The sequence below is a fragment of the Scyliorhinus torazame genome, chromosome 16 (assembly GCF_047496885.1).
Source record: "Scyliorhinus torazame isolate Kashiwa2021f chromosome 16, sScyTor2.1, whole genome shotgun sequence".
NCBI lineage: Eukaryota > Metazoa > Chordata > Chondrichthyes > Carcharhiniformes > Scyliorhinidae > Scyliorhinus > Scyliorhinus torazame.
In genome coordinates, this window is record NC_092722.1 from 135,794,797 (window position 1) to 135,822,343 (window position 27,547).

At 48.4% G+C, this 27,547-nt stretch overlaps 1 protein-coding gene across 1 annotated transcript in view; it reads right to left on the reverse strand.

Annotated features, from left to right (window-relative positions):
• Positions 1 to 27,547, reverse strand: part of kndc1 (kinase non-catalytic C-lobe domain containing 1) — a 268,776-nt gene that overhangs the window by 132,816 nt on the left and 108,413 nt on the right. Inside the window, exons 4-7 of the mRNA XM_072479132.1 lie at positions 19,979 to 20,125; positions 10,688 to 10,805; positions 5,446 to 6,611; positions 811 to 925 (exon numbers count right to left, since the gene is read on the reverse strand). Of these exons, the coding sequence (XP_072335233.1) occupies positions 811 to 925; positions 5,446 to 6,611; positions 10,688 to 10,805; positions 19,979 to 20,125 (1,546 nt within the window). The remainder of the gene's footprint in view (positions 1 to 810; positions 926 to 5,445; positions 6,612 to 10,687; positions 10,806 to 19,978; positions 20,126 to 27,547) is intronic.

Genomic DNA, 27,547 nt, shown 5'->3' on the forward strand with positions numbered 1-27,547 from the left:
TATTAAGGTGACAATTGTTATTTAACAAAAGTGGACAAATGTCTCCAACTTCTGGGGCCTTACAGGGATTAATAACTTTTCTAAATATTAGAACCACAGAAATTAAAATACAATAACACTCTCCCGTCCTATTCAAAGATGTTGAACTATATTAGGTACAATGATGCAGGTACCAGGAGATCACTATTACCTCAAATTGGAGGGATCTTCTTCATGTGTGAACCAGATTTTGGGGTCAGAGGGCTAGCTTCTCATTACCTCGCTTGATATCTGCACAATTGCACATTTTCCATAAAGGCTGTAGAACAGATATCAGGAATGGGAACAACGGCTGATTTTTCTCCTGCCCAACAATAACAAATGTGGTTGACAGGATTGTGCCATTATTGATTTGCCTGAGATCAGCTAACTCAGCACAGGCGAGGGATACAATGTGAGGCTTTATGGGTCTGGCCATTATGATTAACACTCTGCAACAATCAACTGCAATTAGCTTCAACATATATTTGCAGTTCTATTTCACTTTCAGAAAATTTTAACTGCTGTCTTTTATGACATCAACAAATTTTACTGCTCCGAGTCTCTGCAAAGATCAACAGTGTATGGTCGCTCTTAAAAAATGTAACCTCAGTAAACAACTAGATTGATGGAGAGTAGCATCCTTAAAAAAATTAAATGACATGATGCAACAAACACTTAAAACATAACATTTTCTCCGCATTGCCCCAATAATGAATAAAAAAGGAATCAAAAGTGCAGACTTTTAAATGTACAGATAAAAAAATCTTAACAAGCCTTTTTGTTCAATACCTGGGTAATCTTTGCAGAGTTGCAGACTGATCAAGCACTCATAACATAGAGCCCACAATTCATGATCTTTCAAGGGCCTATCATCCTCAGAGAGTAGCTCCTCTAGTGAAATGTACTATTACAGAGAGGGGGGTAAGAAATGAGAATCAGTACACTGGCCATATTAACCATGGCAATGCAAGCAAGCTAAAGGCCACACTAATAATAAATGCAAGGGAGGAAATAGAAATTGTACCAGCAAAGCTGAGCAGATAAAGCCGAAAGCAGGCCTCCTTTAATAGACAATTATAAGCTTATTGTATTAACCTGCTATTACCCTATCTTGTAGTTATTGATGTCCAGTGAAAGACAGCATGAGGAATGCCAGGACAATCTGTATACGAGAAAAAATACTTCTTTGGGGGAAGTGGGGGTGGGAAATGGCTATTCATATGTAAGTTTCCTGACAAATGTCGGAGAACTTGTAGAGAGCTCAAGTAGATATTTCAGTTTATTTCAATTTAAAATTCAAGCTTTCCAACTCAAGAAAATAAATGCAACACCCTGTACTGCCCTTCAACAACAAAAGCACATTCACACAGGTTTAGGAACAGGTTTAATAACTCTGTGCTTCTATCAAGACATCTCTCAGTTTCCACCAGGTTTCTAGAGGAGTGCATTATGCATTATCCAGCAAAAATTTTTGATTTAAAAAAAAATTTAGAGTACCCGATAATTTGCTTTCCAAATAAGGGGCAATTTAGCGTGGCCAATCCACCAACCCTGCACATCTTTGGGTTGTGGTGGTGAAACCCACACAGACACGGGGAGAATGTGCAAACTCCACACAGACAGTGACCTGGGGCCGGGATCGAACCGGGGTCCTCAGCGCAGTGAGGCAGCAGTGCTAACCACTACGCCACCATGCTGCCCTTGATTTTCAAAATTAACTTTAATTTCAAATTGAAACATTATGGTTATTTAAAAAAGTAGATTTCTGAGCAATGATAATTAATACTTATGAAAGCTTCTTTGCCATAAGATGTTCTTTCAAAATAATTGTTTTATTTCAGATATGTGCATTTATTGCCCGTCCCTAATTGCCCCTGAGAAGGTGGTGAGCTGCCTTCTTGAACTCCATGTGGTGTAGATCGGGGATTTTCAAACTCAAGGTTGTGACACACTATGGGTGTTGGGAGGGTTGCGGAGCGATCAGTCGCGGCATTACCGATTGCGGGAGAAGCGACCAACGGCCGCAATCGGCTTTCAAGAATGCTGGCCGCGACTGGCCTTTAAATACAAACGATGGAGTCTTCCTGCCAAAAGCGGTGGCAGAGAGCAAGTCATGAGCGCAGCACGTACACTGACGTCACGTGCCCTGTACGTCCGTGCTTTGGACGCAAAACCACACAGGAGAGATCCTCCATTTGTGGCTGCCAGCAAGCAAGCTCCAGGACTGTGTGAAGAGCTGCAGATGGATTATTTTGTAATAAGGAAGAGAGGCCGGAGTCACAAACAAGTCAGGATCTCACAACTGAATCTGCTGGAGAGAGCATCACAGGAGAGTCCAGGGAAGGACAAAGCAGCGCTGGTGTGAGCTGTATGCAGAGCTCGAGGGCTTCTGGTGAACACCCAACAAAGAAAAAACTGAAGTCGGGTACAAAGCAGTCTACAAATTATTTATTGGTGCGTGGCTATCTTAATAATGCCAATGAAAATCAGGATGCAAAGCCCACATGTGTTATATGCAGGGAGGTACTGGTAACCTAAAGTTTAAAACCCTCAACTTCAAAGGCATGCTGAATTCGAGGACAAACCTCCTGAATTTTTTCAAAGGATGCAGCAAGAATGGAAATCGTCAGCTGAAGTTCTTTGCAGAAATGTAACATTAAATGACAAAGCAAGTGAGATTGTGAGGATCAAGCAGGTTCACCCATTGCATTAAAGGTAAGAAATAATGGTGGGCCACAAAGTCGGCCCATGTGAGTCGCGAACATCCGCTGGTCTGGTTTGCGAAGGTGAACCGGCATTGGTCGAGAAGGTCGGCCGGCATGGGTCCCGAAGGTTAGCCAGTTGGTAAAAGTGGGTCCTGAGAAAAAAAGTTTGAAAAACACTGGTGTAGATGCACCCATAGTGCTGTTAGAAAGGGAGTTCCAGGATTTTGACCCAGCAACAGTGAAGGATCAGCGATGTATTTCCAAGTCAAGATGGTTTGTGACTTGGAGGGGAACTTGAAGGTGGTATCTCTTTCCCTTGTCCTTCTAGATAGTAAAGGTCATAGGTTTGGAAGATGCTGTCAAAGGAGCTTGGCGCGTTGCTGCAGTGTAATTTGTATATGATGCACACTGCCACCACTGGTAGAGCGGGTGAATTTCTAAGATAGTATATAGGGTGCCAATCAAGAGGGCAGCTTTGTCCTAAATGGTGTGGGGCTCCTTGAGTGTTGTTGGGGCTGCACTCATCTGGGCAAATGAGGAGAATTCAGTCACATTCCTGACTTGTGCCTTGTAGATGGCTGACATGATTTGGGGAGTCAGGAGGTGAGTTATTCACAGTAGAATTCCCAGCCTCTGGGCTGGGATGTTGATGGTGAGGGATTCAGCAATGGTAATGATGTTGAACATCAAGAGGGGATGGTAATATTCTCTCTTGTTGGAAAGAAATAACACATTGATGACACTTTTCATCTTGGAAGTTAGCACACATTGTTAAAAGCAGTTTGAGATAAAAGATGCAGTGCTGTCCAGGATAGTTGTCACTTGGAGAACAGAACAAATGCAGTAATCAGCCGAAAGTATCAGGAACCAGACCACATCATGGTTAGAGACCAGGGGAGAAAGTCATTTGGTGCAAGACAATAATCTCCTTAAGGAATAAATATTCTAAATATTCTTAGTATTTTCCATTGTGGGATTACTTGATATTTTGATGGCATGTGCAGGATTTAAAAAAGTGGTGCAATTACATTTTTGTCCTGCTGCAGAAATTTCCATAGCAATGCCTCCTTGCAATAAATTGAATTGCAAACATTAGTTCAACACAGTTTTCACTTCTATCACTGAATGAAAACCCAAAGGGAAAAATGTTCGAAGTAGATGAAACAGCAAGTTAGCCGCTTAGCGAGGAATCGAGCGCAGGTTCGTGATCACAATTAGTTACTTGGGGAGTCTCCAAAGCCCAGTTGTGCTTCCATGAGTGAGCAGCGAGTGCAGGCCAGTTGTTTCCTTAAAATGAGAGGTAAAATCATGAAAATCATAGATCGTTCATGTGCAATTCTTAGCAGCCATGTCCAGTGTGGCAAGCGTAGAGGCCTGAAAGTCAAGCAGGCAGTCATCGACCCTTTCACCTGCAAGATAATATTCTTTTTCTTTCTTTTTTTTCCTAGGATATAGGCGCCACTGATAAGGCCAGCATTTGTTACCCATCCTTGATTGCCCTTCAACTGGTAGCATAGTGGTTAGCACAATTGCTTCACAGCTCCAGGGTCCCAGGTTCGATTCCCGGCTTGGGTCACTGTCTGTGCGGAGTCTGCATGTCCTCCCCGTGTCTGCGTGGGTTTCCTCCGGGTGCTCCGGTTTCCTCCCACAGTCCCAAGATGTGCAGGTTAGGTGGATTGGCCATGCTAAATTGCCCTTAGTGTCTAAAATTTCCCTTAGTGTTGGGTGGGGTTACTGAGTTATGGGGATAGGGTGGAGGTGTGGGCTTGGGTAGGGTGCTCTTTCCAAGAGCCGGTGCAGACTCGATGGGCCGAATGACCTCTTTCTGCACTTTAAATTCTATGATTCTATGAACTGAGGGCAGCTAAGAATCAACCACATTGATGTGGGTCTGGAATCACACGTAGGCTAGGCCAGTTAAGGATGGCAGATTTATTTGCCTAAAGGACACTAGTGCAGTGGATGTTTTTCTTTAAAATCGACAATCGTATCAAGCACCATCACTACCTTTATATTCTAGATTTATTAATGGAATTCATATTCCATCAGCTGCCATGGTAGGATTTGAACCAAAGCATTAGCCTGGCTCTCTGGATTAGGGGTCCAGTGATATTACCATTATGCCACCATCTTCCCTAATACAGGGTACAGGAAGATCCTGAGGGAGAAACTCATTAGAAAAGAAGGTTTCTCACCTGAAATAGAGAGCTCAGGGGAAGACAAGAATTTTGTACTCCACTAACTGAAAAATAGCAATTTAATACAATGCTAAACTAAAGCCAAACAGAAATATCGCAGAAATGATTTTAGTGTGCCCAGGAATATGAGAAAAATCTCATTCCTTTGTCACACACCTCTCTCCGTGGTCCTAATATTTACCCACACATTATAATCTTGTGTATTTTGCACTGATTAAAAATTCAAAAAATGGTTGTCAAACATGACAATCCTAGCATTTTGCAGGACAAGTCAGGTTAGCCTTTGTCCTGAACTTAAGAAATATTTAATTCCAAGTGGTCTTTCAAAGCGATAGTGAAAATGACGAATCGTTCACTGAAAAAGACTTGTCGTCGTTGCATGAAATGGTGGCAGTAAAAGCTATGGAGCCACCGAGATGGATGTCAAGTGTTGTCATGCGCAACACACATGTACAGAACACTGCGCTTGAGAAATACATCAACCGGCATGGTTCCACAGAACCTGTCACACCTACACGTACCTGACTGTCAAAACTAAATTCTGCAGGTTTATTTTCAGTGGCTCTGGTGGGTGGCAATTGCTCACAATTATCATCTTGATAGAGTTGGGTGACATTGCTGAATAGCATGGAGTTACTTTTTGATAAGTCATTTACACTTTGGCAACGGCTTTGTTTGAAATAATTCCACTGATGACTACCGATAGTTCTTTCTGCCTCTGAAAGATTACTATCCATGCAAGACAAATAATCATTTCCTTCTGTTCCTGGAATGTTGATACTGTAGCCTCCAACTACAGCCTCTGTTTCCAATAAAATACCACTGGAAGAACGCAAATCAATTTGGCTATTCATGCCCGCTGAAGTAAATTTTGCAGCTGCGATTTTAGCTTTGAGACTTTTAGTGGAAGACATTTTCCCCAACGTGAAGGGAGATTTCAGTGATCGCTCTCTGTTCTTATCGAAAATTAAGTTACAACTGTTGGGCAAGTTCTTATTTACCACTTCCATATTGGAGACCTTCTGTGCCCACTCACTTGAGTTGTTCACGTTTGATATTTCTGATGGAAGACTACACTTTGGAATGAAAGTAAAGTCATTGTTCTTAGTTCTAAACTGTACCTTCTGAGGACAGTCCGTAACATTCAATAGGTTGACAGAGTCGAGGGAAGACAAAGAACCTGCAGCAATGTCAGAAAATGAAACAGGTGACAGGTTAGATGTGGCAGACCTGCCCAACTCCATTTTGGAACGATTAAGATGCTGCGCGCTGCCCACCATTTCTGTCGGTAGTTTTGGCAACATTCTCTTCCGAGCTGTCGAACGTTTCTGAGGAGCAGGTGGAATCCGATCAGCCTCATGTCCTTTGATCTTCACATCAGCAGTTGTTTCTTCAGGACCTATGGCGAGAACAGCCTCCCTTCTCTCACATATTTCTACTGAAGCCATGGAATCTGAACTCGGCTGGAAAATCTTATCAGCTTCAAAAGTGGAATCTGGATCTACGTCACGCGCACACTTCACTGCCTTGCAAATAACCTCTGTTGTTCCATTGTTTAGTACGTTTAAGTCATATGGCAGGTCTTCAGTGCTTGAAGAGCCATCTGCTGGATTTCGTTCACTTGTTTGCAGTTCATGACCTACACCTTCCTGCCGCTTTTTCTCTTTACAGGTCTCTTCACATCCATCTATAAAAGGATTTTGAAAACACAGATCAATAGGATACCTAGTTCCATAGAAAATAAGTAGAAGGCACGTACAGGTTAAGAAGATGAAGGAATAAATCTGTGATACTAATTTATTCTCACTGAATGAATCATCTAGGGAGGGAAATTAATCAGCACGAGGAGCACGAAACAGGCTTGTGGAGAATCGGCAGTCAATTTTTTGCTGCTCCCAATTCTTTTTTTCCACTGAAGTTCACAGAACAATAGTTTAAACTATTTTTTGAGACTCACTTTCTAGATACACTGGTTTCTAGATACACTGGCCTGGGCTTTCACCACGATGGAGAGGCTCTCCGTCACGATGCCCATCCCAGAAATGGCTGAAAATTCTATGCCTGCCCCCGAACCCAGCATTCCCTATTTTTGCCGGGACAGGACTGGAGTTGGGCCGGGATTTGCACATGCGCGATTCGTAGAGTCAGCTGATCATTTACATCACCAGATGCCTACCCTGAAGTGAGATTTTGAAAGGCGAGGTGTGCGGAATCTGGAGTGGGCAGACTGGAATAGGTAAAAGGGGGTCTGAACTTGGTGGATTTGTTTAGATAGCTAGGGTATGCCTTTGGATAGGGTCCCAGGACACATTTGGAAGAGGTATCGCAGCCTTTGGGATTGTTTAAAAAATATATATATATTTAATCGCCTCCTTTTTCATATTTTCTTCCAAATTTACACCCACCAACAATAAACACCAATCAGCAACAAATATGTCAATTCCCATATCAATAACGATCCAATCCTCCCACCAAACCCCAAACATTAGCCCACATGTTTACATAAACAAATGACAAAAAGGAATCAGGAATCACCCACAGTCACCCTTAATACACACAGCCCCCTTCCCCCCAACATGGATGGAGCATAGGGACTATATGCGGATGTGAAGGTTGAAGGCTGGAAGATTGTTTAATCATTATTTTTTATTTGTTTAAACATAGTACCAGATCACAGAGGCAGGTCTTGTGCCCAGACTGCCTCTGCACCCTGCTTATTCATCACTCCAAGGTCATCGACCTCTGACCCCTGCGTATTCATTCCAAGGTCATCGCTCTCTGACTTCTATTTCTGCCTGCGCCCTCTGACTAAAACATTGCCGTGAATGCAGCCATTTTGCAAGGTCGGGTTTGCTGATCCAGGTAATCTCCTGATTCAGTGAACCAGCCCCATGGATGGAATTCTGGGCCGATGTTGCTTTTATTTGGTTTGAAATCAACTTTTTCTTAGTGTGTCTTCACACACTTTTTTCCCATTGGGGAATAGTGGCGGAAGAATTCTTGATATGATTATCAACCCATCAAACTGCATTATGAACACTCCTTCCATGGCCAACAAGCCCTGATGTTGGACTTGAACCCGGAGCTTTTGATCCAAAGGCAGAGATGCTACCACTGTGCTACAAGACCTCCTAGCTTCCAAGTTGACAAAATAGACAAATAAAAACTGGGTAGTGATAAATTGGCTTTAATTTGCTACCAGCCTGTTTTACACTGCTGATGTAGCCCAAATCCATCCCCTGTGGGCGGCATTGTAGCACACTGGGTAGCAATGATGCTTCACAGCACCAGGGTCCCAGGTTTGATTCCCGGCTTGGGTCACTGTCTGTGTGGAGTCTGCACATTCTCCCTGTATCTGCATGGGTTTCCTCCGGGTGCACCGGTTTCCTCCCACAATCCTGAAAGACGTGCTGTTATATAATTTGGACATTCTGAATTCTCCTCTGTGTATCCGAACAGGCGCCAGAATGTGACTAGAGGCTTTTCACAGTAACTTCATTGCAGTGTCAATGTAAGCTTACTTGTGACAATAAAGATTATGTATTATTATTGTATATTTTTCCAATTCAATAAAAATATTAAAATATATCTGCTAATTCAACTTCTGCAAAAAACCTGGCTGAATTTTGTCACCAGTTAATAGTTACGAACAAGTAAATGCTCCGATAAACAGACCAACAGCAACAAGATTCTATTCAAAACTTTTTGTATAATTTTTTTTCCAACTTTATTTCCATTACGTAAGAAATGCTGAAATAAAACACAGCATCAAAGGATTCAGACCAATCATGGGTGATAAAGAACTGAATGACTCAAAACAAATAAGTTCAAAGAAGTAGGAACATAGGAATTAGGAGCAGAAGGGGGCAACTCAGCCCTTCTAGCCTGCTCCGCCATTCAATCAGATCATGGCTGATCTCTTCGTGGTCTCAAAGCTACCTACCTACCCATTCCCCAAATCCCTTTAACCCACTTTTGAATCAAAACTATATGTATCTCCCTCTTGAAACCATTTAATGATTCGGACTCCACCGCACTATGGGGCAGCGAGTTCCACAAATTCACCACCCTCTGCGAGAAGTAGTTCCTCCTCATCTCAGTTTTAAATCTACCGCCTCTCAACCTAGATCTGCGAGTCTCGTTCTAGATTGGCCTACAAGAAGGAACATTTGGTCTACATTTACTTTACCTCTCACCCTTCTAAACTCCAGCGAGTATAAGCCCAAACTGTTTAATCTCTACTCATATGCCAACCCCTTCATCCCTATAATCAACCTGGTGAATCTCCTCTGAACTGCTTCCAATGCCACCACATCATTCCTCAAATAAGGAGACCAAAACTGTACAAAATACTCCAGATGTGGTCTCACCAATACCCTATACAATTGCAACAACACTTCTCTATTGATATGCAGCATAATCAAAGGCACAACCAAAGTTGAAAATACTCCTTTCCTTTTTTGTGGCTGATTAGCAAAGACAAAACAACAGATGCCTATTTACCTAAAATTTAGGACTTACTGTTCTTACAGGGTTTTAATTAAAAAGAAAATACACCATGGTAATGAAACACCACGGGGTGCAACTCTGTCCTGCTGCTGCAAGTGTGGCGCAGGAAGAAACCTAGCTGCCAACATATCTGTAGTTGATCCATTTCAAAACTTGAGAACTGCATTGGTCATCATTCCTGAAGGAATCCGGTAAGTCAGAGTGACAGTACGCTGCTTATTGATTGAGGTTTGGCTAATTCATCTGCACAGTTGAATTTATTCAAAAATGGCAGCAATTTCTTCAAAGTTGCTTTTCAAACGGTGACTCATCCAGAAGAATGAGAGGGGATCTCAGTGAAACGTATAAGTTTCTGACAGAGCTGGGCAGACTGGATGCAGGGATATTGTTTCCTCTGGCTGGAAGATGTCTAGAACAAGGTGTCACAGTCTCAAGGTGCAGAGTAGGCTATTCAGGATTAAATGAGAAGAAACTTCTTCACTGAGAGGGTAGTGAACCTGTGGAGTTTCCTACCACAGGAAGCTGTGAAGCCAAGTCACTGAATACATTTAAGAAGGAAATATATAGATTTCTGGACTCTAAAGCCTACAAGGAGTGGGACGAGTGTACGAGTATGGCATTGAGATAGAGGATCAGCCACGATCATGTTGAATGGGGGAGCATCTTGAAAGGCCAAATGACCTATTCCCACTCCTATTTTCCATGTTCCTATGATTCCTTTGTGATTGACTGTTTTAGAAAATGGCCAGTGTGACTCACATTCATATTAGAAATGTAGGAACAAGGGAGCAGACCTAGGCCAATAGCCCCTTCAAGCCCGCTCCATCATTCAATCTACCTCAACACTGTACTCCTGTGCTGTCCCCATACTCCTTCATTCCACCAGACCAATCTCTTTAAATGACATTGCAAAAGGAGAAGGGCAGATGCATATTGCATCTACCCCAGTTCCATTAGACTTTCACAATGCAAAAAAAGATGGAGCAGTGATGATTGGAAGCAGGTGCTACCTCAATGTTTGGCCTCCCAGTCTTTGTCCTGTGTTCTCAGGCTCAATAATTTCAGGTCCCCACGATTCATTATGTTCATTTCCTACAGCACCCTGTACTTTATAGCTGTGTGTAATCAATTTGAATGACTGTTTCCATTTTTCCAACACAGTGAAATATGAACATCAATGGGTGTGCCTTTTAAAACATTCCAAAGTAAACCAGAAGTTTACTGTGGCCATGAAAATAACTATCTGTCACCTACCCTGGAGAGTACCAACAGATTCAATTGATAGTACCCTTCGACCTATGGCAGAGAGGTTGCGACAAATTATGTCTGAGGATGAACACTTCAGTTTTTCTTCACATGTGTTGAGGATACCCTGCAGAATACAAATAAATGAATCATCATTAGACCGTTTATTTTAATAACATACAGCATTAGTTTACTTTGCAAATGTTTTGGTGGAAGAGATGAGGTGGTACAATAGGTTAGCCCACTGTCCAGTTACCAGGTGTTTTCTGGTCTTAAGATATAGAGCGACAAAGTAACGCCTCCTCTTCTTCAATTGTAATAGTCTGAAGTAAATTACATTGGACAGTCACAACTCAGTTGATTAAATGTGAAACCAGGGGCAGCACAGTGGCGCAGTGGTTAACATTGCTGCCTCACGGTGCTGAGGTCCCAGGTTCGATCCCGGCTCTGGGTCACTGTGGAGTTTGCACAGTCTATCTGTGTTTGTGTGGGTTTCGCCCCCACAAATTTCCACTTAATTGGAAGAAATGAATTGGGGACTCTAAATTTTTTTTTTTTAATGTGAAACCAGAGTACTACCTAAATATTGCCAATCTTATTAATTGAGAAGTTATAGAGCAGTGTGCCAAATCTGATTGTTGAAATATAGCAGAAATACCTTTTCCTGCGATCCTGACCTTAGGTGGCATTTTTGCTTAAAGCTTCATGGTTCATCATTAATATTGTTAAACTTTATATAACAGCAATTTAACATTTGTAAACTGCCTTTCATATAAAATTATATCCTGCCATACTTAGTGTGAGGGCTAGACACTGAGTGTCAGTTCGATGGGGTGGGGGGAACAATGAAGTTTTATGCAGTTTCTGTAAGTTGAGTGGGAGGTCGCAAGACTTAGCTAGCAATTTCCAGGTTCTGCCATCATTGTGAAATGGTAGGGCACATAGTAAACCACAGTCTGAAAAGGGGAGGGTGCATATTGTAACATAGAAGTAGGAGAAAAACATAGGGTGGAGCAATGCTGTGGAGGCACTTGAAGACCAGGATGAGTAATTTTGAAACATACAAAATCTACTTAAAACTAGCTGATTTCCCTTACCATTTATTCTGAGTAATCTGGAGTCTGGACACTGAGTTTTTAAAAACCTGTTTAACATGGCCGGCCCTTTTAAGGCAACTACTTGACTACTCGCAGGAGGGAAGAGGTTTAAATATGGAAATGCAGCTAGGGAAGCAGTTCCAGGATTTTGGCCCAGTGAAGGATGTAGGACCAGGTAAAGATGGTGTGTGACTTGGAGGAGAACTTGCAGATTATGGTCTGCTTGCTGACTTTGTCCCTCTAGGTGGTAGAGATCAAGGGTTTGGAAGGTGCTGTCATAAAACCTTGGCATGTTGCTGCAGCATACCTTTCGCATGCTGTACACTGCTGCCACAGTGTACCAGTGGTTGAGGGAGTGAATGTTTATCGTGGTAGATGAGATGCAAATCGTGCGGGCTGTTTTGTCCTGGATGATGTTGACAGGGAGAGAAATAATGGGCCCTGGAGCTTCTTCTGTATCCTGGGCCCCTAATACCCTGCCTTTAATCATCACATCCTTTGGGTGCCCAGAATTGGGAACCAAAGTCATAGTGGGGTATAACTGTTTTATATAGGCTTGGCAAATCTTCTTGGCTTTTGTATTCTTTGCCTCTGTTTACAAACTCATCAGAAACTCAGGTTTCAGTATGATATACTTTAGAACCATAGTTTTGTCAAACAATTACACAACTTGGTCATTCATATTCTGCAGCCAGCCCTGCTTCTTTGAACCAGACCCGATGCAATATCCAGACAGCGACATCCAAAAGACCAGAACCTCACAAGCCCACAGCAAACAACAATCCTATGTATAAACGATACTATCTTGAACTAACAGTGACATATTCTACTGGCAAATGACTCTTGGTTTTACTAAGTTTGCCCAAACCTTCCAGTGAATTAGTACCAACCAATGCACCTGTTATTTACAGCAACGTGCATTTTGTTAACAGAAAGATTACACTTTACATGGAGTGATAGTTTCTCATTTTAAATTGAAACTAACCACACATGCATATGCCCAGTATGGAACATATTATAAGAGAGAAAAGTAATGCAGATGCTGAAATTTAAAAAAACACCAGAAAATTCTGGAAATACTCAGCAGGCCAGGCAGCATCTGTGGAGTGATGGAGAGAGAAACAGAGTCAATGGGTGGAATTCTCCCAAGTCCCCGATAGCATTTTCGATTGCAGGTGGGGGGAGGGGGTGGGGGTGGGGGAGTATTTGGCGGAAGGCCCAAACTTCCATAAATTGGCTTCAGACCAGCGTGAATTTTCTCTGGGATCTTCCATTGGTGTTTGCCATGACGGATCAGGAAACCCGCTGGAGGTCAGTGTGAAGCTCATCAGCATCCCATCATCTACTCCCAATTCGTCACAGCTCAATCGGGAAAACATACTGGTGCAAAACGCGTCTGGAATAACATGTTTTACAGATGTCAGGACTCACCTGAATAATGTCTGGGGCAGCCTCCAGAGTGCAAGCATCGCTGCACCCCACAACACCACAGAAGTGGATGGGCACCAATGTGCAGGTGGATCTTCCAGATTAGGTGTCCAGGAAGTGGTCCATATTCCAGCCTCAGAATGTTCCTGGAGATCCATCTTCTTTCTCAGGAGGTCCATCTTCCAGCCTCAGGATGCTCCCAGAGATCCTTCTTCATTTTCAGGAGGTCCACCTTCTTTCTTCAATTATGGGTAACTGATGTTGTCACCTTTCAATATGGTGCTCAGATACATAAGTGAAGGATTTTCTGCCCCCCCCCCCCTCTCCCACTCCGCAGTGTGTTTTCCAGCAGCGGAGATGTCTCACCATTGGCCACTGGTAGGATCTTCTGGTCTTGCCAATGTCTGCACCAAAACAATCACGATTAGAGGAACTACTGGACTCTGACAACTTAAGAGGGAGAAACTGCGGGGACCTTTATGGGCGATTAGTAGGAAAGGCATCCTCCCCACTGGATGAGACAAGAGAAAAATGGGAGGAAGAGCTAGGTTTTTGAATCGGGTGGGGACTTTGGAGTGAAGCACTGCACAGGGTCAACTCCACCTCCACTTGTGCAGAGCTAAGCCTAATTCAACTGAAAGTGATACATAGAGCCCACTTAAACAGAACCCGAATGATCAGATTCTTCCCGGAGATGGAGGACATATGTGAATGGTGGCAGGGAGGCCTGGCCAACCACGCCCACATGTTCTGTACCTGCCCCAGGCTTGTCAGGTTCTGGACAGCCTTCTTTGAGGTGATGTCCAAGGTTGTGGGGTTGGGAGTGGAGCCATTTCCGAATGTGGCAGTCTTCGAGGTATTGGATCAGTCAGAACTCTTTATGGGAGGAGGGACAACGACTGAGCCTTTGCTTCCCTAACCGCCCGCCAAAGAATCCAGCTCGGCTGGCAATCAGCAGCACCACCTAAATCCGCGGACTAGCTGGCCGACCTTTCGGAATTTCTCCAAATGGAGATGTGGTAAACCACTGCGTTCCTATATTAAGGGTTGTACGGTAGAACCTGCACTACAGGTTCACCTGGGCCCCTGCATGCTAGCTCCGCCTAGGAGCTGGGTTATAAATATGCGTGGCCTTCAGCTAGCAGCCATTTTGTCAGCTGCTGTAGGAGGCCACACTTCAGATACTAATAAAGCCTCAGTTTGAATTCAACTTCGTCTCCAGCCAAATTGATCGTGCCTCAATTTATTAGCATCTGATTCAGAAGATGGACCTCCTGATTAAACCAGATCGACTGCAGCTGGATCCACACGCAAGCGACGCCAGAAAGGTCTTCTAGCACTGGCTAGCCTGTTTTGAAGTGTATATCAACGCGGCGCCGACCCCTGTTCCAGAGACTCAGAAGGTTCAAATCTTGTACTCCAGACTCAACTCTAAAATCTTCCCGCTGATCCAGGATGCACCCAATTACGCTGACGCTATGACTCGACCCAAAGAGAGTTATGAGCAGAAGACGAACACGCTCTTCACCAGACACGCGCTCGCAACGCGTACTCAACTACCTGGTGAGTCAATCGAGGACTTCTGGCGGGCCCTGATCCCACTAGTTCGGGATTGTGACTGCCAGGACGTTACAGCTAAGGAGCACTCAGATCTCCTTATGAGGGACGCTTTTGTAACTGGGATTGGGTCCGATGTTATCAGGCAGCGGCTCCTAGAAGGGGCCACGCGCGACCTCGCAGAGACTAAAACATCAGCGTTTTCCATGACGGTCGCCCTGTGCAATGTACAGTCCTACGCACCCAACCCCGCGGTCCACTCCTCCTCCGCTTCATGGGCCCCACAGACAGCCGCCCCAGCGGGGGCGCTACCCATCCAGTACGCCTGCGCTATGCGCCAGCCGGTGATCTACGGGGGCCCCCGATGCTATTTTTGAGGTCAACAAAGACACCCCCGCCAACGCTGCCCGGCCTGCGCTGCCCTTTGTAAGGACTGCGGGAAGAAGGGCCACTACGCAATGGTGTGCCAGGCCAGCTCAGCGGCAGCGGTCGCCCCCACCCCACCACGGTCACGGAAAATGGGCGCCGCTATCCTCCCCTCCTCCCCAGGCCATGTGCGAGCAATGGGCGCCGCCATCTTCCCCCCCGCACCATGCCCGCTCAGCGACAGCGGCCGCCCCCACCCCCCCCGGTCACGGAAAATGGGCGCCGCTATCCTCCTCTCCTACCAAGGCCATGTGCGAGCATTGGGCGCCGCCATCTTCTCCACCGCACAACACGTGCGTTTCATGGGCGCCGCCATCTTGCTCCACCCCCGCAATGTGCGTTCCATGGGCGCCGCCATTTTGTGACCCCCCAGGACATCCGGGCGCCGCCACCTTGTCCACCCCATGGCACACAGAGACCAACGGCGTTTCAGGACCCCGACGCAGCAGCCGCCTCACTACCCGACGGTCAACCACGACTCGCATCCATGGTAATCGATCAGTCCAGACCACACACTCTGACCAACGCATTCACCAGCGTGAAAGTCAACGGCCACGTGACCTCCTGCCTACTGGACTCCGGGAGCACCGAGAGCTTTGTACATCCAAATACGGTAAGGCGCTGCTCCCTTAAGGTACACCCTACCAATCAAAGCATCTCCCTGGCCTCTGGATCCCATCGCGTAGCGATCCGGGGGTACTGCACGGTCACGCTCACAGTCCAAGGCGTAGAGTTCCACGGTTTCCACCTCTACGTCCTCCCTAACCTCTGCGCTGCACTTATCCTTGGCCTGGACTTTCAGTGCAACCTCCAGAGCCTGACCCTTAAATTCGGCAGACCCTTACCACCCCCACGGCCTCGCGACCCTAAAGGTCGATCCTGCTTCCCTCTTTGCCAATCTAACTCCAGATTGCAAACCTGTTGCCACCAGGAGCAGACGGTACAGCACCTAGGATAAGGCCTTCATCAGGTCGGAGGTCCAGCGGTTGCTTCAGGAGGGAGTCATCGAGGCCAGCAACAGCCCCTGGAGTGCTCATGTGGTAGTGGTTAAGTCTGGGGAGAAAAATCGAATGGTCGTGCACTACAGCCAGACCATCAACAGGTACACGCAGCTCGACGCGTACCCCCTCCCACTCATAACTGACATGGTTAACCAGATTGCACAGTACCGGGTCTTCTCAAAGGTGGACCTGAAATCCGCTTACCACCAACTCCCCATCCGTAAATCGGACTGACCATACACCGCCTTCAAGGCAGACGGCCGGCTATATCACTTCCTTAGGATCCCCTTCGGCGTCAGCAATGGGATTTCGGTCTTCCAAAGGGAGATGGACCGAATGGTCGACCGGTATGGCTTGTGGGCCACGTTTCCGTACCTAGACAATGTGACTATATGCGGCCATGATCAGCAGGATCACGACGCCAACCTCGCTAAATTTCTCCGCACCTCCACTCTCCTCAACCTCACGTACAATAAGGAGAAGTGTGTGTTCCGTACAAACCGCTTAGCCATCCTCGGCTACGTGGTCCAGAACGGAGTTCTGGGGCCCGATCCCAACCGCATGCGCCCCCTCATGGAGCTTCCTCTCCCCCACTGCCCCAAGGCCCTCAAACGCTGCCTGGGGTTCTTCTCGTATTACGCTCAGTGGGTCCCAAACTATGCGGACAAGGCCCGCTCACTCATACAGTCCACTCATTTCCCCCTGACGGCAGAGGCCCAACAGGCCTTCGCCCGAATCAGAGCTGATATTGCCAAGGCCACATTGCACGCTGTAGACAAAACACTTCCTTTCCAAGTAGAAAGCGACGCATCGGACATCGCCCTTGCCGCCACCCTCAACCAGGCAGGCAGGCCCGTGGCATTCTTTTCCCGCACCCTCCATGCCTCCGAAATTCGGCACTCATCCGTCGAAAAGGAGGCCCAGGCTATCGTTGAGGCTGTGCGACATTGGAGGCATTGCATGGCCGACAGGAGATTCACTCTCCTCACTGAGCAACGGTCGGTAGTATTAATGTTCAACAACACGCAGCGGGGCAAGATCAAAAATGACAAAATCTTGCGGTGGAGAATCGAGCTCTCCACCTATAACTACGAGATTAAGTATCGCCCTGGCAAACTCAACGAGCCCCCAGACGCCCTATCCCGAGGTACATGTGCCAGCTCACAGGTAGACCGACTCGGGACCCTGCACGACAGCCTTTGTTACCCAGGGGTCACTCGGTTGTACCACTTCATTAAGGCACAAAATTTGCCCTACACCGTCGAGGAAGTAAGGACGATCACCAAGGACTGCCAGGTCTGTGCGGAGTGCAAACCGCACTTCTACCGGCCGGACCGCGCGCACCTGGTGAAGGCCTCCCGCCCCTTTGAACGCCTCAGTGTGGATTTCAAAGGCCCCCTCCCCTCCTCCGATCGACACACATATTTCCTCAGTGTGATCGATGAATACTCCCGGTTTCCCTTCGCCATCCCATGCCCCGACATGACGTCTGCCACCATCATTAAAGCCCTTAATTCTATCTTCACTCTGTTCGGTTTCCCCGCCTACATCCACAGTGACAGGGGATCCTCATTCATGAGTGATGAGCTACGCCAGTTCCTGCTCAGCAGGGGTATCGCCTCGAGCAGAACGACGAGCTACAACCCCCGGGGAAATGGACAGGTAGAAAGGGAGAATGGGACGGTATGGAGGGCCGTCCAGCTGGCCCTACAGTCCAGAAATCTCCTGGCCTCCTGCTGGCAAGAGGTCCTCCCTGATGCACTACATTCCATTTGCTCATTACTTTGCACTGCTACTAACAGTACACCGCACGAACGTCTTTTTGCCTTCCCCAGGAAGTCCACATCCGGGGTATCACTCCCAACTTGGCTCACAGCTCCGGGAACTGTGCTTCTCCGTAAACATGTGCGGCTCCACAAGGCCGTCCCGTTGGTGGAAAGGGTGCACCTGCTCCTCGCAAACCCACAGTACGCCTACGTGGCATTCCCCGACGGCCGCCAGGATACCGTCTCCATCAGGGACCTGGCACCAGCAGGTTCCGCCCCCACACCACCCCCGTCGCCCCCGGCGCCACCCTCTCCTCCCCCGCCGCCCCCATCATTCCCCCTAGGATCATCCGTCCTCCCCCTGCCCACCCACATTGATGAAGAGGATTTTGGCACGCTCCCGGAGTGAACTTCGACCACGACAGCACCAACATCGCTGGCTCCACTTTGTCGATCCCAGAGGACGATCAAGGCGCCTGACTGGCTGAACCTCTGACTGGCCCACCGCATGACCAGAGACATTTTTTTTTCACTGTTCTGTAAATATTAAAGATTGCGAATTGTATATAGTTATCCACCACCCCCGCCGGACTCAATTTTAACAGGGGGTGAATGTGGTAAACCACTGTGTTCCTATATTAAGGGTTGTACGGTAGAACCTGCACTACAGGTTCACCTGGGCCCCTGCATGCTAGCTCCGCCCAGGAGCTGGGTTATAAATATGCATGGCCTTCAGCTCGCAGCCATTTCGTCAGCTGCTGTAGGAGGCCACACTTCAGATACTAATAAAGCCTCAGTTTGAATTCAACTTCGTCTCCAGCCAAATTGATCGCGCCTCAGGAGAAAATCAAATTCACCATCCAGGGGTTAGAAGAGGGCTTCCACAAGACATGGAAGCCATTCACTAACCTGTTCCAAGACCTGTGTGTAGCCAGCAGCCAGTAAGCCAGTGGGACGGGAAACCCACAGAGGGACCACAGACACAAATGGAAAGAGAGAGGGGAGGAGGGAGGGAGGGAGGGAACAAGGAGATACACAACCCAACTACACCCCACATGGCCCACCACTTCTGTACCAAACGCTTGAAAATAGAAACAACCGAATAAGAATAAATTAGTACGAGGTAACATACGTATCACTATGCTACCCCAATAGGTTCAAGACTGCTGAATCAACCAACGAACAAAGAAAACACACCAAATAGTAAGAAGGGGAAGGGGACTTGGAGAACAGGGGGATTTGGGGTTTGGAGGCCAAGTCAAAAGCTGGACACTTGTAAAATGTAAATTGTAAATGATATATATAGTTTTTGCGTATGTTTACTTTCATCCTTGTTATGAATGAAAAGAAAAAAAACCCTAAAAGAAGCATTAAGAAAAGAAGGATTTTGATGGGGGTGGGGGGTGCGGGCGGGTGGGGGGGGGGGGGGGGGTGGCGGGGAGACAGATGGCAAGGGTAGGTTGAGTCGGCTGCTGATTCCAGGGCGATCTCAGTGGCTCCTCAGGCTGCCAGACACTTAGATGCAGGAGTTTGATATAAAGGCACTCAACTCCTGAATCCACCAAGCCCTTGCCTCAATGAAACTGCTGGAGAACTCGCTGACTATAGTTGAAAGTTGAAAGTCTGAATGACAACACAGCTTCCTTATTATCACATTTGGTGTACATTGGTGGTCTGCCCACCTTACGGCTTCAGATAAAGCTGCAAGCGGAGGAGTTGCAGGAGGATTTGGGACGAGAAACAGATTTTGCAGACTAACTCCAACCTGCCCTTTTTCTTTGCAGATTAAAGATCCGCTTCCCAGACCATCCATGTGGATTTTTCACTCGTTAGGCTGTCAAGCATGGCTCTTGAATTTCCAATTGTTTTATATACCCAGCGAAACAAAATAGATACATTCCAGAATTTGCATTTTCAAGAGGTCCTTAAACAGAATGTATACAAAAAACATTATTATGCTAGTAGTCAACATGCATGGAACAAAGAAGCCATGCATAAATTCCACCAAAAATCACACACTTGTACCTCGATATCTGGCCTCTCTTCAGGTTTCTCCCGCTGCATTTGATCGAGAAGGCTTCTTAATTCTTGGCTGAGGTTTGGTTCTAGCTCTGGCTCTATCACATATTCAGCTGCAGCAGCTAGTGTAGCCCCCAAAGAATAGACATGAGCCTGTAAATGTTAATAACATGTATAGAAAGGTTACAGTGTTACAATATCCATTGGATATACTAGTACATTAAAATACACACACAACTTCCCTCCGCTTTAATGTATCTCTCACAGCATTCCAAGCTGTTATCTCAGCAAAAAGTAAATGACATTGTTTCAGATTAATGTTACATTTATTGCTGAACAAAACATTTTATTGAAGCACAGCAACAAAAAAAATAAAAAGACATTTCATAAAACATTGAGTAGCATTTGATGTGATAGTCGTCTTAAAAAAAATGTTTTAAGAAACAACTTATTTAAGAACAATATTATTTATTTCATCTAGCCTAAACATGAACTTTAATAATGCATTGAATGATTTATTCCACATGAGCGCAAACTCTAAATAGCCCCCCCACCTCGTCACTTAAAAATAACCATTGCGACACCATGAATTATCAATAATCTCTTATTATTGTTGCCGTTCGGCTATTTTTTAAACTTCAAATTTGCTTGGTGTAGAACAAAAATACTTTAAAAAAGGCAGAACAATAATTATTTACAGGACTAATTTGTACCATAGTCCTAAAGTCTGTAAAATCTTGGCCGGAGGTTGTATGTTGGGACGGTATGGGGGGGGGGTAGGGGGCAGGTGCAATACGGCAGCTTCTCAAGCTGTCAGACTCTTACCGTCAGAACATATCTTACAAATCAAACTTTTTTACAAAGAATGTCAAATAAACTGTGAAATCTGCTGGCAATTTTCCAATGGGGCACAAGGGCAGAGCATCAGGTATTGTGCAAACAGATTTCAATATGGGTTGAGCCATATGGCTGGTTGTGAACAGGTGCCAGGGTTGCAATACCTGGGATAGCAAGAGATTCAAAAAGCAGCAACTGTGCCTCAAGAAAGCACTCATCAGACCGTGGCGATTTGACATTTACCACCAGAATCTAGGGGATTAGAGGAATTTATTGAGGAAACTGGCCGCGATCTTTCAGAGAGAACTAGACCAGATGCTGAAGCAAGTGTAGGAAAGGAAGGTGACCATCCAGGAACTTAAGGAGGAACTTAACAGTTTTTTGGGGGGAAGAACTGTCCCACGAGAGTCGTTCATCATCATCAGTCGAAAGGAAACCATTTATCATATAGAAAAGGTACCTTGATTCTCGTTGCTTCAAGCTTGATGATAAAATATCACTGCGATATGTACTTTCACTTAACGAGCCTCATCTTTATTTTTGGCTGCAAAATGATTGTTTGCAAATTTCCAACATTTCTCAGACAATCACAAGACAGACTACATTCATGCCTGGTGCACCATGAACAGAAGCATTCCAAGGCACTTCCGGTTGCGGCTATGCTGAGCTAAGTCGCACGTTCGGCAGCACCCGCCAGAAACTGACTTTTGGGCTCTTTTTAGGGGCCCCAGCGGCATTTGTTCGACGGTTCCCAGTGTGGGAAGGTGACAGTAGGATTTCCCCGGCACTGTATGGATTGGACCAGGAGTGGAGCGGTGAATAAAGTAATTCTGGTGCAGCGAAAAGTGCGAGGGAGGAAAGCCAAGATGGCGGCGGGTGCAGACCAGGCAGCGTGGGTGCAGTGGTCGCAAGAGCAGCAGGAGTTTCTCAAGCGCTGCTTCACGGAATTGAAAGCAGAGCTGCGAAGCCTTCGATCGACAAGCTGGTTGAGACCCAGAAGGCCCAAGTGCGGCGATCCGGGAGGTGCGGCAGAAGGCCTCGGAGAATGAGGACGAGATAATGGGCCTGGCGGTGAAGGTGGAGGCACACGAGGCGCTGCATAAGAAATGGCAGGAGAAGTTCGTTGACGTGGAGAATCGGTCGAGGAGGAAGAACCTGTGGATTCTGGGTCTCCCGGAGGGAGTGGAGGGGTCGGATGCTGGAGCATATGTGGTCACGATGCTGAACACGTTGATGGGCGTGGGTGCCTTCCCGAGGTCCCCGGAGCTGGATGGGGCCCACCGAGTCCTGGCGAGGAGGCCCAAGTCTAACGAGCCGCCGCGGGCGGTATTGGTGCAGATCCACCGCTTGGTGGACAGGGAGTGTGTCCTAAGATTTGCAAAAAAGGAGCGGAGCAGCAGGTGGGAGAATGCAGAGGTCCGTATATACCAGGACTGGAGTGCGGAGGTGGCTAAGAAGAGGGCCGGGTACAATTGGGCTAAGGCGGTTCTGCATCAGAAGGGGGTGAAATTCGGGATGCTGCAGCTGGTGCGACTGTGGGTCACGTTTAAGGACCAGCACCATTACTTTGAGACGCCGGAGGAGGCGTGGACATTTATTCAGGCTGAAAAGTTGGACACTGACTGAGGGTCGGTTGTGAGGGGAGGTCGCGGGGGGCTACTGTGGTTACTGTGCTTTGGGGGATGTTGGGGGATGTTCTGTTCTGTATTGTTTCCTTGGGTGCTGGGTGGGGTAGGGTGAAATGGTTCGAAGTGGGGATTTTGTGAGAGTGTGGGCGTCGGTGGTTGGAAGGCCGGGGCCCTGTTGGGGGGAGGGCAGATGGGAGGCCCGAGGTGGGGGAGCTGGGATTAGGCCGCAAAAGGGAGCTGCGCCAGAGAGGGCGGTGCCGGTTTGATGGAAAGCGCGGGCTTTTTCCTGTGCTAGGGAATGAAGGGGGCGGGCCCGGGGGGAAGGGCGGTGTTGGAGAGGAGCGCCCGCTGATGGACAGGAGTGGGTGGGGGGAAGATTACCACATTGAGGGGTCGATGGAGTGGCGGGAGTGGCCAGGGTCAGCAGGAATCAGCTGACTTACGGGAGTGCTATGGGGGGAGCAACAAAGCTAGGGGGGACCTAGCTGGGGGAGGGGGGACTGGGTTGCTGCTGCATTGTCCAAAGGGGAGCTGGAGCTCGGAGAGTGAGTCGGGGTGGGGGTCTGCCGCTGGGGGGAATGGAGAGTGCGGGAGGCGCGGGTACGTGGCCGGCCTAGAAAAGGGGATCGCTAATCGGCAGGGCGGGGGGGCCCCCTGATCCGGCTGATAACTTGGAACGTGAGAGGCCTGAACGGGCCGGTCAAGAGGGCCTGTGTGTCCGCGCACCTGAAGGGACTGAAGGCAGATGTGGTTATGCTCCAGGAGACGCATTTGAGGGTGGCAGATCAGGTTAGGCTGAGAAAGGGGTGGGTAGGGCAGGTTTTCCACTCGGGGTTGGACGCAAAGAATCGAGGGGTGGCGATTTTGGCGGGGAAGCGGGTGTCGTTTGTGGCGCTGAACATCCTGGCAGACAATGGAGGTAGGTATGTGATGGTGAGTGGTAAGCTGCATGGGGTGCGGGTGGTATTAGTGAATGTATATGCCCCGAATTGGGACGATGCTGGATTTATACGGCGCATGTTGGGCCAGATTCAGGACCTGGAGGCAGGGAGCTTGATAATGGGGGGGGGCACTTCAACACGGTACTGGATCCAGCATTGGACCGCTCCAGGTCCAGGACGGGTAAGAGGCCGGTGGCGGCCAGGGTGCTGAGGGGGTTTATGGACCAGATGGGAGGAGTGGACCCATGGAGGTTTGTCAGGCCGAGGGCCAGGGAATTTTCTTTTTTTTCCCACATCCATAAAGCCTACTCCCGGATAGACTTCTTCGTTATGAGCAGGGCACTAATCCCGAGGGTGGAGGACACGGAGTATTCGACCATAGCCATCTCAGACCATGCCCCGCATTGGGTGGAGCTGGAGCTAGGGGATGAGAGGGACCAGCGCCCACTGTGGCGCCTGGATGTGGGCTTGCTGGCGGATGAGGAGGTGAGCGGGCGGATCCGGGGTTGCATTGAAAGCTATCTAGAGGCTAACGATAATGGGGAGGTGCAGGTGGGGGTGGTCTGGGAGGCGCTGAAGGCGGTGATTAGGGGAGAGCTAATCTCCACTAGGGCCCACAAGGAGAAGAAGGAGAGGAGAGGGAGGGAGAGATTGGTAGGGGAGATTTTAAGGGTGGATAGGAGGTATGCAGAGGTCCCCAAGGAGTGACTACTCAAGGAGCAATGAAGCCTCCAGGCCGAGTTTGACTTGTTGACCACCAAGAAGGCAGAGGTGCAGTGGAGGAAAGCGCAAGGGGCGGTGTATGAGTACGGGGAGAAGGCTAGCCAGATGTTGGCATACCAGCTTCGGAAGCGGGAGGCAGCGAGGGAGATTGGGGGAGTTAGGGACAAAGGGGGGAACACGGTGCGGAGTGCGGTGGGAATAAATGGGGTATTTAGAGACTTTTATGAGGGGCTGTATAGGTTTGAGGCCCCGACGGAGGAGGGGGGATGCGTCGATTTTTGGATCGGCTGAGGTTCCCGAGGTTGGAGGAGGAGCAGGTGGCTGGGCTTGGAGCACCGTGTAGGGCTGGAGGAGCTGACTAAGGGGCTGGGGAGTATGCAGGCGGGGAAGGCACCGGGGCCAGAAGGGTTCCCGGTAGAATTTTACTGGAAGTACATGGACCTGCTGGGCCCTCTATTAGTGAGGACTTTCAATGAGGCGAGAGAGGGGGGCCCCCCCGACGATGTTCAGGGCGCTGATCTCACTGATCTTGAAGTGGGACAAGGACCCATTACAGTGTGGGTTGTATAGGCCAATCTCTCTCCTCAACCTGGACGCGAAGCTGTTAGCGAAGGTGTTGGCTACCAGAATTGAGGACTGTGTTCCGGGTGTGATTCACGAGGACCAGACGGGTTTTGTTAAGGGAAGGCAGCTGAATACCAATGTGCGGAGGCTCCTTAACGTAATCATGATGCCTGCAGTGGAGGGGGAAGCGGAGATAGTGGCGGCGATGGACGCGGAGAAGGCCTTCAATAGGGTGGAGTGGGGGTATCTTTGGGAAGTGTTGAGGAGGTTTGGGTTCGGGGAGGGGTTCATTAGTTGGGTTAGGCTACTTTACGAAGCCCCGGTGGCGAGTGTGGCCACGAATCGGAGGAGGTCGGAATACTTTTGGCTGTACCGGGGGACGAGGCAGGGGTGCCCCCCTATCCCCCTTGCTATTTGCATTGCCAATTGAGCCTTTGGCTGTGGCTCTAAGGGAGTCCAGGAACTGGAGGAGGCTAGTCCGGGGGCGTGGAGGAACACCGGGTATCGTTGTATGCCGATGACCTGTTACTGTATGTGGCGGACCCAGTGGGGGGGATGCCGGAGGTGATGCGGATCCTCAGGGAGTTTGGGGACTTTTCCGGGTATAAGTTCAACGTGGGGAAGAGTGAGCTCTTTGTGGTACACCCAAGAGACCAGGGAAGTGGAATAGACGAGCTTCCACTGAAGAGGGCGAAAATGAGTTTTCGGTACTTAGGGATCCAGGTGGCCAGGAGCTGGGGGGCCCTACACAAGCTCAACTTGATGAGGCTGGTGGAGCAGATGGAGGAGGAGTTTAAAAGGTGGGATATGCTGCCATTCTTCCTGGCGGGTAGGGTACAGTCGGTGAAGATGACGGTGCTCCCGAGGTTCCTTTTTATATTTCAGTGCCTCCCCATCCTGATCCCTAAGGCCTTTTTTAAGTGGGTCAGTAGGAGCATCATGGGATTCGTATGGGCAAAAAAGACCCCTGTTGCAGAGGAAGGGGAGGCTGGGATAATAATCTTCTGGAAGCAGGGCCACAGATGGTGGCGCCTCAGAAGAGACACTTCTGGCCACGGGCCTATTGCCTATTGAGCTGTCCTCCCTCCAAATGTCAGAGGTCCAGTGCTGAAGAATATGGCGTCTGTCCCCGGTGACGGTGAACCACCTGTTCCAGATGCTGCAAGAGTTGGCACCATATGGACTGGGAGGTCAAACATTGCCTGTGGCGTTCAGTAGAAGTCCCAAACCCTGGCACTGGTCAGGGCAACACAGCCATCTGGACTTCTGGGGCGAGATTCTCCGACCCCCCGCCAGGTCGGAGAATCGCCGGGGGCTGGCGTAAATCCCGCCCCTGCCGGTTGCCGAAGTCTCCGGCACCAGATATTCAGCGGGGGCGGGAATCGCGGCGCGCCGGTTGGCGGGCCCCCCCGCTCGATTCTCCGGCCCGGATGGGCCGAAGTCCCGCCGCTAAAATGCCTGTCCTGCCGGCGTAAATTAAACCACCTACCTTACCGGCGGGACAAGGCGGCGCGGGCGGGCTCCGGGGTCCTTGGGGGGGCGCGGGGCGATCTGGCCCTGGGGGGCGCACCGATCCGCGGGCGGGCCTGTGCCGTGGGGGCACTCTTTCCCTTCCGCCTCCGCCACGGTCTCCACCATGGCGGAGGCAGAAGAGACTCCCTCCACTGCGCATGCGCGGAAGCTGTCAGCGGCCGCTGACGCTCACGCGCATGCGCCGCCCGGAGATGTCATTTCTGCGCCAGCTGGCGGGGCACCAAAGGCCTTTTCCGCCAGCTGGCGATGCGGAAATTCGTCCGCCGCCAACCTAGCCCCTCAAGGTTGGGGCTCAGCCCCCAAAGATGTGGAGGATGCCGCACCTTTGGGGCTGCGCGATGCCCGTCTGATTTGCGCCATTTTGGGCGCCAGGCGGCGGACATCGCGCCGTTTCCGGAGAATTTCGCCCCTGTTCTCCGCTGTACAGAGCTGTGTCTCTCCTCCTGACTATACTGTCTCTAACTACCACTGCATTTCTATTTACTCCACCTGCTTGAATGGCTTCCTGTATCATGGTGCCATGGTTAGTTTTCTCATCCACCCTGCAGCCACCACTTTCAGTTACAGAGGCTGCAAGGATGTCAAACCTGTTGGACAACTGCAAAGGCTGAGGTTCCTCTAATTTATCTTCTGGGTCCCCATAGCTGCCTCATTCAGTCATACCATCCTGACCACTGACTAGATCAGAAGACCCTCTGCAGGATTCTCCATTTGCGGGATCCTCTACTTCGTCGGCAGCGCTCCCATTCCATGTAGGTTTCCCGACGGCGTGGGGTGCCCACAATGGGAAACCCAATTGGCCGGCTGTGGAAACGGAGAATCCTGCTGCCGGTGGGTGTGTGCTGAGCTGGAAAACAGGGCTGGCTGGACGGAGAATCCCGCCCCCGATCTTAACAGGTGTGACTGTCTCCTGGTACAAAGTGTCCAGATACCTTTCCACCTCCCGATACATTGCAGTGTCTGCAATTCGGCCTCCAGCTCAATCACTCTCGACCCAAAGATCCTCAAGCCGTAGACACTTACTGCAGACATGTTTCTCCTGGATCACAGTGGTGGCTGGTAACTCTCACATTCTGCAGGGGCAACACATCTCCTGAACTGCCATCTTTTACGTGTTAACTAATTCTTAACTAATTTTTAATTAATAAACACTGCTACTCCCAAATGCCTTTACTACTGCGAGTAAACTTTATTACAACTAATCAAACCTTACAATTACAAATAAATTTCACAAGCTTTGAAGGTAAATGAGCAAAAAAAGAGAAAACAATCATTTATCTGTTTTCCTGTGATCAACATCGCCAAGAATATAAGAGTTCAGCCTTCGCTGTAATATTGAGTCCCGTTCT